This window comes from Electrophorus electricus, chromosome 8 (genome assembly GCF_041902795.1).
Source record: "Electrophorus electricus isolate QZ-2024a chromosome 8, ASM4190279v1, whole genome shotgun sequence".
Classification (NCBI taxonomy): domain Eukaryota; kingdom Metazoa; phylum Chordata; class Actinopteri; order Gymnotiformes; family Gymnotidae; genus Electrophorus; species Electrophorus electricus.
The window spans coordinates 27,241,771-27,255,312 of NC_137504.1; the positions used below are offsets into that span (position 1 = coordinate 27,241,771).

Genomic DNA, 13,542 nt, shown 5'->3' on the forward strand with positions numbered 1-13,542 from the left:
TGTTAGCTGTAATTACTCACTGCAGGTTTAGTTTCGCCTTGACCCTAGGAGTGAATTGGGGAGCAGACACAGCAGTTACTGAATTGTTAAATTAGGACGACTCCTCTACAGACGTATATTTGTGCAGCAGTTATCAACACCTGTAGTTCCTCATCTACACTGAGACTGAAACTCATCTAAGTATCTTTTTTTTCACACTTTTTCAGATTTTCATCAGATACATCCACAATCCTAAACATCTTTCCAATCTGAAATGTGTCTCGGAATTCCTGTCTACATATCCCACAAATATCCGAGATACTAACATCGTCATAGACAACACAATCTCAGCAACCTCATTTACTCCCAATGTTCAGCACAATCACAGACCATGGTGGCAGGAGAGCTCTGGAATTGCCAATCTGCTGTCCAGAAAGCTGACTTCATCTCAGCCCTAGCAACCCTCTGCTCACTACACTTCCTGGCTCTAGCAAAGACCTGGATCACCCCTGAGAACTGTCCTCTGCCTTTTCATTCACACATTCGCCAAGACGTCTTGGCAGGCATGGTGGCACAGCTTTACTGTTATGTCCAAAGTGGTGTTTCACCCCATTTTCCTTCTCTCTCTTTCAATCTATTCTTTTAAATTTCACGCTATTATAGTGTCTATCCCCACCATACTTCACATCACTTTAATCTACCACCCTCCGAGTTCCCTAGATAACTTCACTGATGCTCTCCTGATTCAATTCCCCATTGAAGGAAACCCACACATTCTTCTTGGTGCCTTCAACCTTCCATCAGACAAGCTACATTCCTCCTGCATCATTTCATTGTTGACATCATTTGACTTTGTCCTCAATTAATCCCCTTAGACTCACAGTGTGGGCAATGTTCTGGGCCTGATTTTCACCCAGACCACTACAACATCAGACATTGCAGTCACCCGCCCTCCACCCCTCAGACCATCACTTTCTAGCCTTCTCTCTCTCCCTCCCTACTCTTTCCATCCATACCTCCCCAACGTGTTCTTCCTCCTTCCATTGCAATTTACACTCAATCACTCCCTTTTCCATAATTTCTACTATTTCGTACAGCTTTCCTCACTCTAACTCTCTTTTTTCTCTTTCCCTGGATACAGTTTGTAATACTTTCCTTTTTACACACTCCTCATCGATTACTCTTCGATGCCTTCTCTCCTCTAAACCTGTAAGATCTCCCCCAACTGCCCCTTGGCTAACAGAAGCTCTCCACTGCCACAGGAGCGAACTAATGGCTTCAGAGAGGTGGTGGAGGAAATCATAACCTAGATTCAGACCTCAGCTCATACCAATCTCTTCTTTCCAAATTCTCAATGGAAGTAACATTTGCAAAGTCATGCTACTACAGAGGAAAATTTGAATAATCAGCATTTGATCTGTGCAAGTTTGGCAGTATTTTTTCTAAATAATTCTAACAAATAAAAGAAACATACAACAGACCTTCCTAACTTCCTGACACATAAACAGAGGCAAAGCCCACACCCAACAAAAATGGCAGTCACTCCCTACCACCAGTGTCCAACACCAAAGTACCAGACAAACAATATTTATACTCTTTATACAATCTCTATATGTATATATACAGCTACTGAAGCAGGAAGAGCAAAGCCAAAGAACAAAGTCCAAAAATGGGGGAAACAAGGTCATACACAAAAGTCATACAAAATTGCAACCACAAGCCAAACAAACAAACCAACACATGCAAATCAACAAAACTGTCTCCCTTCTCTTCCTCCTTCTCTCTTGTGGGAGGGACCATTAAATAGTAGGAGCAGTTGTCTTGAAAGCCCAGTGAGGAATGGGGCGAAGTCTCAAATGGAAGAAAATCCTGGCAGTGAACATGGAACACATACACTCACACACATCCATCTTTCCGTAATAGGCTCCAACATAACCACAACATTATCCTGTCTGTCCTGTCCAACCTTGGTGTGACTGGCCCTGCATGGAAATGGTTTCAGTCATATCTGGAGGGATGGTCCTATTGGGTAACATGGAGAGGATCCACAGCCAATCTATGTAGACACTCCACCGGTGTCCCCCCAGACTCAGTATTATTCCCGCTTCTCTTTTGTTTGTTTACTCATTCTCTTGGTGATGTAATATCTTCTTGTGGTTTCTCCTGGCACTGCTACGCTGATGACACCCAATTATTTCCCACCCTCCCACATGCAGGTTTCCAGACGTATCTCAGCATGCTTGACTTACATTGCGTCATGGATGACAGCCTACCACTTGTAGCTTAACCCCAGTAAAACCAACCTTCTGTACATCCCAGCAACGTTCAGCCCTTAACATGACCTCACAGTTTCCTTTGAGAACTCATTGGTATCACTTATGAAGCTGCTCGTAGCCTGGGCATAACTTTGGACAACCAGTTGTCATTCTCAACTCATGTTTCAAATCTGTCCCAGTCTTGCAGATTTCTTCTTTTTAACAAACGAAGGATACAGCCCTTTCTCTCACAGGAAGCCACACAGGTACTTGTGCAGTCTATTGTAATCTCAAAGCTAGACTACTGCAACTTGCTACTTGATGGTCTTCCTGTAAGAGTCATCAGTCTTCTACAACTTGTCCAGAATGCAGCAGCATGATTCAGATTTAAAATCTTGATGCTCCATACATGATGTTAATGGTTAAAGCCCAATCTGTACCTTGAGTACTTCAAACCTCAAGTTGAGCTAGATTTGAAACATCATGTTTCCAGTCTCATGGAAGAGAATCAATACTATTCTCTGTCCTGGCTTCCAGATGGTGGAACAAACTGGCTGTCCAGATAGCAGAGATCCTTGCAGACTTCAAACGCAGACTGAAGACCCATCAATTTGTGGAATATTTAAATGACCACTGATCCTGCACCTATGCTGAGTAACTGAAACTCTAGTACTTATTGTAGGGTATTGTTAATTGCACTTATTGTTGTCTGAGAGCTTATTTGTGTTTTGCACTTCTAGGCATCAGCACTGATCCCTGTATTTCAACAGTATTCTAGTTCAATAGTATCTTGAACTCTAACCTACTATACTGGCTAGGCTGTATTGTATGAATGAATGACAAAACACTTTTGTAAGTCACTCTGGATAAGATCGTCTGCCAAATGCCATAAATGTAAATAGAACACTGCGCCCACTCAGTCCTGCAATGATTTCCTCTGCTGTTGTCAGTATAAACGTTTCTCTCTTGACTGCTTTATCATGTTCAGCTGCTTTATTATGTCTTCACTACATTTTCAGATTGGCACAGATACATACTTTTCCTGATTTCTTTGAGACTGGAACCATGGGTGCACACCACACTGTAGGTTCTGTCACACTTTTTATGATGCTCTTAACCTCTAGACTCTCCAGTTCCTCCTTTATGTGTTTGAAGAGTAGTATGGGAACTCTGCATGCTGTGTAGACTACATATGTTTGGGCATTCTCCTGGATATTCACTGGCTGTGTCTTGAACGGTACAAACACTTCACTGCTGACCTGGAAAAGTTTTTATTAATCCCATTGTCTGAACTACTGGTCCACTGAGTAGGATACTCACACTCTCCTCATTTTGTCTTTTTGGTCTCTCTCCTTATTCTTATCACTGTTTTGTTTTAGCCATTTTGTGTGTTTATGTTGGCCCTGGGCAACTTCTTGTATGGCACATGAAACCTCGCCTTGCTGGCTAACCCGAGCTCTCACCTCCCCTTTTTGACAGGCTTCCTGAGTTTTGATATGAGCTGTAACATTCATGACAATTCTTTTTCCCAGATTCCCATCACTACCCATCTCTAATGTGTTGCTCAGAATTAGCTCTGAAATCACAGTGTACATAAAAAGCATGGATTAATGTTTCTACTTTCTATCCCTCACGCTGCATCTGCTGATGGAAGCAGGCTCTCTTGTAAATTATGTCATGCTTCAGAATAAAGTAGACAACAAACTTGGCCATGACTGCATTTTAGTCTCTTCTCCTTCTGCAAATGTGAAAGAGCTAAACATGTTCTCTGCTTCCCTACCTAAGGCATAAATGAGAGTGCTCACTTGCACGGGACCCTCTTCTTTATCCATCTTGGTCGCCATCAGTTAGCGAGTTTGTTCCGCTCAGCCCACTCCCCGGGTTTCTCAAAACAAAGGCTCTCCGGTGGTTTAAACGTCACTATTTTCAGTTCATTCACCAGCTTCTCTTGGTCATTCCAAGTTTCCTTTTAATATGGGAAAAATGCTGCCTTCACATACATGGGCTGTGTTCTGCATACAGTATACTGCATACTACACTTAGTATACACTGAATACTGGTCCCCATAGTAGTACACAGTATGCAACAAACATAAACCATACGATAAAGTCAAGTGAATATATGAAGGTTCCACCCACTTGGGAAAGATTTTCTGACACCATTGCATAATGGTATGCAGTACACCACGAAGATAGCTCTGGTCATGGTCTGGGTATCTTTTGTGTACTGGAACATTTTATTTCGGTTGCATACTACATAGGCATACTGATTTGGGGCCCAGTCAGTACGCAAGTAGCATGAAGTAGACTATTTTGAAGACAGCCAGGTTTCCAATTCAGCTCCACTTTTTCGCAATGCCCCCTTGTGAATAAAAACTGTTGTGATTTCTGCCTACTATGACAATACAGGTGTTCCGGTTGTGACGTCAGTAAGGATTTGAGTGTAGGAAAGACTTGTCTTTATTCTTCATATCAGAATAAAGAAATATATGAAAGAGCATAGCAGCGAGCTAAACATAACAGAAATAGATAATACTGGCGGTAAGACTCAGGGCACTGAGACAGAAAGTAGCAACCATCCTTCAGGCATCTTGTAGAGCACAGTAGTGGAGCAATGTGCAGGAGGCAAACAAGGCACAGGTACAATCAAGTCGCTTGGAGTGGGCCAGGTGCACTGTGTGTGTGTGAGACAATAGGCATGTCTCTCGAGTGGGGTGCCTGGTAAACCATGACACCAGTGAATTCAGCTCTCCCTGTTTCCCCTAGTACTATACAGATGTGAAATCATTATGCTTTCGTCTGGCACTGCATCGGTGTATGGGAGTTATAATGTTAGGGTTTTTTTTTTGTTGTTGTTTCTATAACTACACTTATCTTTGCGTTTAAGAGCTTCCAATGAAATACGCGTGTCTTAGAAAGTATTGTGAGCAGAGGTTATAATTTGTAAACATTAGCTGGATAATTAGTTACTTTTGCTCTGTTTCCAGCCTCTTTGTATCTTAGCGAGGTAGGTAGATTTAATGCATCAGTTCTAATTTTAATTCAGATGCCTTTAAATAATTTATGTAAATATGTAGTTCTTCACAGACATGTATTGGTCACACTTAATTTATTGTTATTTTTATTGATTTGTTGTTTGGTGTATCATATCTCTGCTTTGCAATTTCAGTCTTTTTTTGGTGTTGTTTCCTCTGTATGCCTTTTTAAATAGTTGACAAGTCATTTAATTTACTTAAACTTAGAACTCACATTGTCTTCAAGGTATACAGTTATTATTTTTATTTATCTATGTTCATTGTTGCAAAGTTCCAGCATATATTACAGAATTGATCCTGATGTTCATGAATTAATAATATAGTTTATTTGATTTTCTCAAATCCTTCCATGTTTAAAAGTAATTTTAGAATGTATGTTTGACAGGCACTAATGCAACCATAACTAATGTCATCCCTGTTGTTTGCAGATGACCTTAAACTATGGGCTCCTGTGGACAAGCCTGGGATGCAGATAACTTACAGAGTGCCCTAGATTGGCACTGGGGTTGGTCGGAAATATGGGAGCTACCGATCAACTGGGAGAAATGCTCTGTACTGCGTGTCGGTCCCAAATTGCCTGCAACAAGTTATCAGCTTGGAACAGTTAATATCCCCTCCATCAGCCAGATCAAAGACCCAGGCCTCACCCTGTCTGGTGATTTCAAGGCTAGTGATCAATAGCAGGATTCAGCCTCGAAAGGTTTCCGTGTGGATGGTTCGTAGGGCCTTCGGTAAAATCACCGGTGCCATATTTGTTAGGATATTCTCAGCGTTTGTCAGGCCACACCTAGAATATTGCATTCAGGCAAATCCACCTTGTCTTGTGAGGAACAAAATGGCCCTGCAACGTGTTTTACAGGTTGGCACTAAGATGGTATGCGGCATGTGAGGCATGGACTATGGCACTAGGCTTGAAACCCTAGGGATATTCTCCTTGCACTATAGGCAGCTTTGAGGGACATTCTATGAAACTGATTAAGCCCAGGTCAGACTGCATCAGGCCCGAGGCTCGGTTCTCTAGTCGGGTTATAGACTCGTGGAACTCCCGCCCTGAATATGTCATCATGGCACCCACAACTGCAGCTTTCAAGGGATGACTGGATGCCCTTTCCCTGCATCTAGGCATGTTCCCGCATGCGTAGTACCTCTCTTTTTATTTTACTTCTGAGCACACCTTTTTTACGTTTTCTTTTGGCTTTGTCTTCATTTTACTAATGACCCGTCTTTCCCCTGCCCACTTAATTATTTTCCTTTATTTTCACGTGATTGGTGCCAGTGGGGACAGCTGGCGCTGGTCGTGTGGGCCTTACTGGTTGGGATGTGGTTGACTGTGCGTACTACCTTGGTTCCCAGGTACCGGATAGCGGCACTATGCCAGTCCCAACGACGCGCAACTGGAGAAACAATCACGGGATTTCTTTCCTAACGTTCCGGTCCCCATCTGAATCTGAAAACAGCAGGTCTGCATACCAAAATAATTTTTCAATCGTTAAAATATCCTTTAAATGCCCTATGAGAAGTAGACACATTCGGTCGTTGTTTTTGTTTCGTTACATTCGTGTAAACTAACTGAATCATGTGTCATAAACTTCGACGTAGTCTTTATTGAGGTTGTTACACAACCTCACATACCACCTTCACAACATGCAACATACACGGAGGAATAACCGTTCGTTTGCGTGCAATTTTAAGCGACCGATGACTAAATGTAACTTGGCTCACTAAAGGTATGGCACATTTGGTGGCAATATACTACAGCGTTAGATATTAAAAACAAAGACGCTTTTCACTCTGTCACTATATCTGACAGGAGCCGAGCTCCTGTAAAACGATAGAGAAATAGCCAATAAGAATCGTCCTTCCCGTATGGCCTGCTCCGCCCCGTCGAAAGTTACGCCAAGTTCCAGGAAGGAACAAGAAAGCACAGGTTTTCTGGTCTTTAGTGTTCGGTATGATGATATTAAGATATTTTCTCCCCTTTATAGTTTTGCTGCTGAGCAGGTGTGAAAGCTCTCTTAGTGGCAAAGTGCTGGTGCTTCCTGGTGAATACAGTCATTGGCAAAATATGCGTGCGATTGTGGAGGAGCTTGTCGATCGGAATCACAACGTGACTGTTCTGGTACACACAGCCTCACCTACGGTGAAACGTTCGCAACAGGAGCGCTTTGAATACATGGTTTTTAAAGTGAACATGGAACAAGAAGATGCTCAGCATCTGTGGCAGAGCTTTATCGCTGCATGGATGAGTTATGATTCAACTATGTTTCAGAAGGTGTCTTTATATTGGAACGTTTTGTCCGGATTTATGATTTATGTTAAGGAAGTTTGCTATGGCATACTCAATGAACAACTGATAACTTTGCTTAAAGAGTCACACTATGATGTGATTTTCTATGATCCAATGATGCCATGCAGTGACCTGTTGGCAGAGACGCTCGGTGTGCCCCACGTAGTGTCTCTGAGACTCACTTTAGCGTACTACTATGAGCGTATGTGCGGACAGATGCCAGCTCCGCCATCATATGTGCCTGCCGTAGCCAGCCAGGCGCATCTCACAGATCACATGGATTTCACTGAGCGATTAGAGAACATGTTGCTGTACATTGCTCACACAGCTATATTCAGACTGCAATCGATGTTTATGTTTGATAGGCATTACACCAAAATAATGGGTAAGGCAGAACAATTTCTCCATTGGTTTTGCAATTCATTTTTTATGGATCCGTGTGTAAGCGCTGAACATTTATCACTGTGTGTTTTTAACATTTTCTCATTTTCTGCCATGTACCAACAGACTCCACTTTTCCATGCACGCACACACACACATACATACATGCATACATACATATACAGATGTACAAAGAAAAATTCAAAATTGTAGTACACTGTGTGTGTGTGTGTGTATAGATATAGATATATAGAGAGAGGATTGAAGAGACGGGGTGAACAGCTAATTATTTATGGATTCATGCCTAAATGTTAATAAGTGTTTAACTTTTGTTCATCTTCCTGAATAGGTCTACTCCAGATATTGGTAGTAGAAAACAAATGAACTGTGAAGGTGATGTACAAGTTTGTTCATCTGACTTAGCCTAAAATGTGTTTACATCCTGATGGGCTGCTGGATCACTAAACCAGATACAGTGTGAAAGAAAGAAAACAACAACAACAACAACAACAACAACAACTCTGTAATCAACTGCTGCTGTCCAGCAGTACAATCAGAAACTTCTCTACAAGAGGATGGCCTCTTGGAAATGTGATGTAGTGATCCCATGTGTTAGTTTCCCATGTGTTAATGTGGTCTACATCATGTCTTATACACATATTCAACAGCCACAAGGGTATAGTAGACAACCTGGAATGTTGTATGAACGGAGTGAGTGTCATGCTTCAGTCAAGAAGCTGCCACTTCACTTTACCCTGTACAAGGAACTACATGACGAAGGAAGTTTCAATTTGCACAATTTTATCAGACCAAAGGGGGTCAAACCTTAGCCCCCCCCCCCCCCTCCCTTGTCTCAGAAAATGAGGGGCCAAGAATCAAGTGACAACTGTCCTATTATTCTATCAAAAGTTGTTTGAACATCATTTCTATCTAACGGTGTGAACACCTCACCTGCTTCAAAAATACATAACCTTAAGTGGCCTTTTCTTTCACAGCTCACATACCTTGGACTACAGGAAGGAATGAACTGTATAGGCTTAGTCTGACAAGTTAGAAATAATTTTAAAAGCTATTACAGCAGCTTTAAACACCACTTACAATCACCGGCAACCTGATATGAGTTTGTCCCTCCACCTTTGCTGCTGTACTTCACAGGCAGACCCACAACCTTGTGTGACACTGTGGGAAAGGCTGACATCTGGTTGATCAGATCCTATTGGGACTTTGAGTATCCACGACCATTCCTGCCAAACTTCAATTTTGTGGGTGGACTACACTGCAAGCCTGCAAAGCCTCTGCCTAAAGTAAGATCAGCCTTACTTGTTTGTTGTTTTCAGCCCTGGGTTAAACATCCCGGAGGTTCACTGCTTGACCTTTACTACAGATCTTAAACATACAAACTTTTAACACTCAAATAGGTAGGAGTTCATGCAGTTCATTAGCTACAAACACACACATAAGCCTATACCCGTAATACTCGCAGAAATGGTTTGAAATATATTCATAGTCAAAATTAATATTAGATATCCAGCTGGTAGAAAAAGGTTGATTTTTTGGCCATCCTGTGAATTTGAATATTTTAAAAAATCAAGAACATTTTTATATAATGTTATCATATAATTTGCTATCATTTCTGACATATTGAGTAATGTAAGAGTATGGCTAGAATATATGCACCTGTTTTATTATAACTGCTATTTTGGTTCTGTAGGCGATGGAGGAGTTTGTTCAGAGCTCAGGGGTTGATGGCATTGTGGTGTTTTCACTGGGATCCATGGTAAAGAACCTCACCAAAGAGAGAGCCAACACCATCGCTTCAGCACTCGGGCAGATCCCTCAGAAGGTCTTAGTATGCACTATTATATATTGCTGACACCAGTGCTACTGTGAGATCTGGTCACAATACACTTAAGTGGAGTGGGTCTGATCTGGGATGTTTCTTCAACATAATCTCATTAATGTGTTATTTATTCCATCCTTCTCTAAAATATGCAATTTTAGTCAGATGGTACAACCAGTCCAGGTACTATGATTATTCAAGTTTTTTCAAAGGTTTTTGAAGCTAAGAATTATTCACTGCATTTTCATATATATAAAATCTAATATCATTATAATCAATGAAACAGAAAAAAGGTGTGACAATTTATTTAATTAATACTGATTTTGTCCTTTGATTTGGTGTTGAATTTGGTTGATTTTTCCATTTGAAAGGATTCAAAAGACCACATAATCTAGGAACCATCCAAATTGTAAAGTTTTTTGTTTCATTCCTGATTACATTTGGGGGAAAAATAGGTGGAGAAAATTGTTTGTCAGTATTGTGTATATTGACATTTCTTAATTTGGTGTTAATATAGTATAACGTGTAGCTGAGCTTTATTCTCAGACTTGATTTCTGTGTCTAATTACAGGTCTTGTGGAGATACTCAGGAGAGAAGCCTGACACTCTCACTCCTAATACAAGAATGTATGACTGGATTCCCCAGAATGATTTACTAGTTAAGGAGAGAATTTTTTTTTAATATATATATATATATATATATATATATATATATATATATATATATATATAAATTTATTTCTTTTTTTTTTCTTTTTTTTTTAAATAAATTTATTTATTTATTTATCTGTCTGTCTGTCTGTCACTCACTCACATCTTTGAAGTGAATGGTCCTCAACATGTACTGAAAATTTGTATCTTAACAGGACATCCTAAAACCAAGGCCTTCATCACCCATGGTGGGACTAATGGGCTGTATGAAGCTATTTACCATGGAGTCCCAATGGTGGGTTTACCACTGTTTGTTGATCAGCCAGATAACATGAACCACATGAGAACAAAGGGAGCAGCTGTAATGCTTGACTTCAACAAAATTGAAACCAAAGTCCTGAAGGAGGCTCTCACCAACGTTATATACAATCAATCGTGAGTTGATCCTTTGATTTCAATAAAAGTACTCCTTGCAGGAGTCCATTTTAGAGGTGTTGAGTGTAAGATTACACAGCAGCTGTAGGACTGCTCCCTTCTCATTCAAACACATGAAACCCCTCATTCTATGCATCCTCCCCAAGAAGAAATTTTACTTTGGTGATATAAATGAACTTACTAAATGAACTTTACTGCTGATATCACAACCCTTCATACTGATAGCACTTACTGCCTCCACTTTATACTGATGGTATGATGATATTCAATGCTGCCAAGCTTTATTTTATTCCTCCCTCTTCCTTTATCCCTTGATCCTCCCCCAAAATCCAATTTACAGCATACTCCTAGGTTTTTCAAGCTAGAGCAACCATAAATATTTAATTGACCCAAATCACATATATCTGCACTTTAATCAGTTAGACTACTAGAACCCTCCAGCATTCTTAGTTTCCATAATCAATTTTCCACAAACCTTATATTCCAGACTCTATTTCATTTCATCACTCAGGTACAAAGAGAATATAATGAAACTGTCCCGCATCCACCATGATCAACCTATGAAGCCTCTGGACCAGGCTGTCTTCTGGATCGAGTTTGTGATGCGGAACAAGGGGGCCAAGCACCTGAGAGTAGAAGCCCATAACCTCACCTGGTGCCAGTACCACTGCCTGGACGTGGCTGCCTTTTTACTCTCCATAACTGCACTGGTCATGTTCATTTTTGTGAAAACATGCAGTTGGATCTTCCTTAAATGTTTAAGAAAGACCACAACAAAGAACAAGAAAGAGTGAATGTTAGTGCATATAATTGTATTATTAATTATGGAATAATTGTATGTGAGTTTGGGAGCATCAACATTATACTGTGCCACAGTATCAGCTATAATCATGAAGGTGTTTTATCTTTGCCCAGTTTAATACTGAATGATGAACCAAGAGAAATCACAAAACCAAAAATGCCCACTTGATGGTGCTGTCCCTAAATGTTAAGAAAATTGGAATAAATTATATACGTGTAGGTTTCCAACAAGAATGTGTGTAAGTACACATACACACACACAGCTCACAGTGCTGATTACTTTACATTCAGTTTAATTAGATTTGTGTAGCACAGGAAAATAAGCATTTTGGTGTCAGTTCCTAAACTGCAAGCAAAAGAAGATGCAAGGAAAACCGCCCTTTCAGGTTTAGCCAAAAGCAGTAGGAAAGAAATAAGACTTTAATAATATAAGGGGAATACCCGAAATCGAAGTTCAGGAAACAGAGTAAATGTAGGCAACAAGGAAGGCAAAATTGACCAAACAAACAATTCCAAAGGCAAAGGATCAAAAAACGGAGTGTAACGGGACTCCAGCCCATTCCATGTGGACAAACAGCAGAGCCGAACATTAGAGGAATAATGTGGACAATACCTGGGGCTGAAAGACTTTTATTTTAATTACACCTCTATCAGAGGGAACAAACCTGCTGTTTGCTGGAGTTTTGTAAAGTTATTGTAATTGTCTTACATTGTTCAAGGTGGTCAACTGACTGTGTAGACAACTACTAGAGTTAATGTATATGTGTAGATACAGATATATTTATTATAATAACGTAACGGGAGTTTTGGTTCAAAGCATGTACCTATTTGTTTTGTTTAGCGGTTGTAAAGGGATGAGTTAAGAGTCGTGCCCAGAATTGAGAGAGTTGTAGTTTTGGTTCACATTATTGGAGCAGGTAATTTTCCAAATAGAAAGCGGGAGGATAAAATTGTGATTAATGGCTCTGTGTTTGGATATGTGTAGTTATTTTATTTGGGATAATGGGAAAATGTTTTAAATGATAGCCTTGGTTTGGAATTATAAGGGAGAGATATTATGAATTTAATAAATTAGGTATCTAGAAGCCCATAACCTCACCTAATCCACCATGATCAACCTATGTAGCCTCTGGACCAGGCTGTCTTCTGGATCGAGTTTGTGATGTGGAACAAGGGGGCCAAGCACCTGAGAGTAGAAGCCCATAACCTCACCTGGTGCCAGTACCACTGCCTGGACGTGGCTGCCTTTTTACTCTCCATAACTGCACTGGTCAAGTTCATTTTTGTGAAAACATGCAGTTGGATCTTCCTTAAATGTTTAAGAAAGACCACAACAAAGAACAAGAAAGAGTGAATAAGTTAGTGCATATAATTGTATTATTAATTATGGAATAATTGTATGTGAGTTTGGGAGCATCAACATTATACTGTGCCACAGTATCAGCTATAATCATGAAGGTGTTTTATCTTTGCCCAGTTTAATACTGAATGATGAACCAAGAGAAATCACAAAACCAAAAATGCCCACTTGATGGTGCTGTCCCTAAATGTTAAGAAAATTGGAATAAATTATATACATGTGTAGGTTTCCAACAAGAATGTGTGTAAGTACACATACACACACACAGCTCACAGTGCTGATTACTTTACATTCAGTTTAATTAGTTGATTCAGTAGGGTGTTCTGCGCATGTATAACTGAACATTCAATAAAAGTACTGTTGGATTTTTGTTCTGGTTCTTTGATGATTTCATCATTGATAAGGCACTGATGTATTGCTCAAATCTGAATTTATCAGATCTGTATTGCTGATATGTTGGGCAAGGCAATCCAGGGTCTAATATAAGTCATGTCATTAGCAGATTTTTCAGTCAAAATG

General features: G+C 40.2%; 1 protein-coding gene across 1 annotated transcript; it reads left to right on the forward strand.

The window, feature by feature from the left end:
* Positions 1-6,737: 6,737 nt before the first annotated feature.
* LOC145658966 (UDP-glucuronosyltransferase 2B20-like) lies at positions 6,738-13,387 on the forward strand. The gene is made up of 6 exons (XM_081719123.1): positions 6,738-7,940; positions 9,092-9,240; positions 9,648-9,779; positions 10,348-10,433; positions 10,641-10,862; positions 11,374-13,387. Exons 1-6 carry the CDS (start codon positions 7,220-7,222, stop codon positions 11,654-11,656), a joined length of 1,593 nt encoding a protein of 530 aa, XP_081575249.1. The 5' UTR covers positions 6,738-7,219; the 3' UTR covers positions 11,657-13,387.
* Positions 13,388-13,542: the final 155 nt, after the last annotated feature.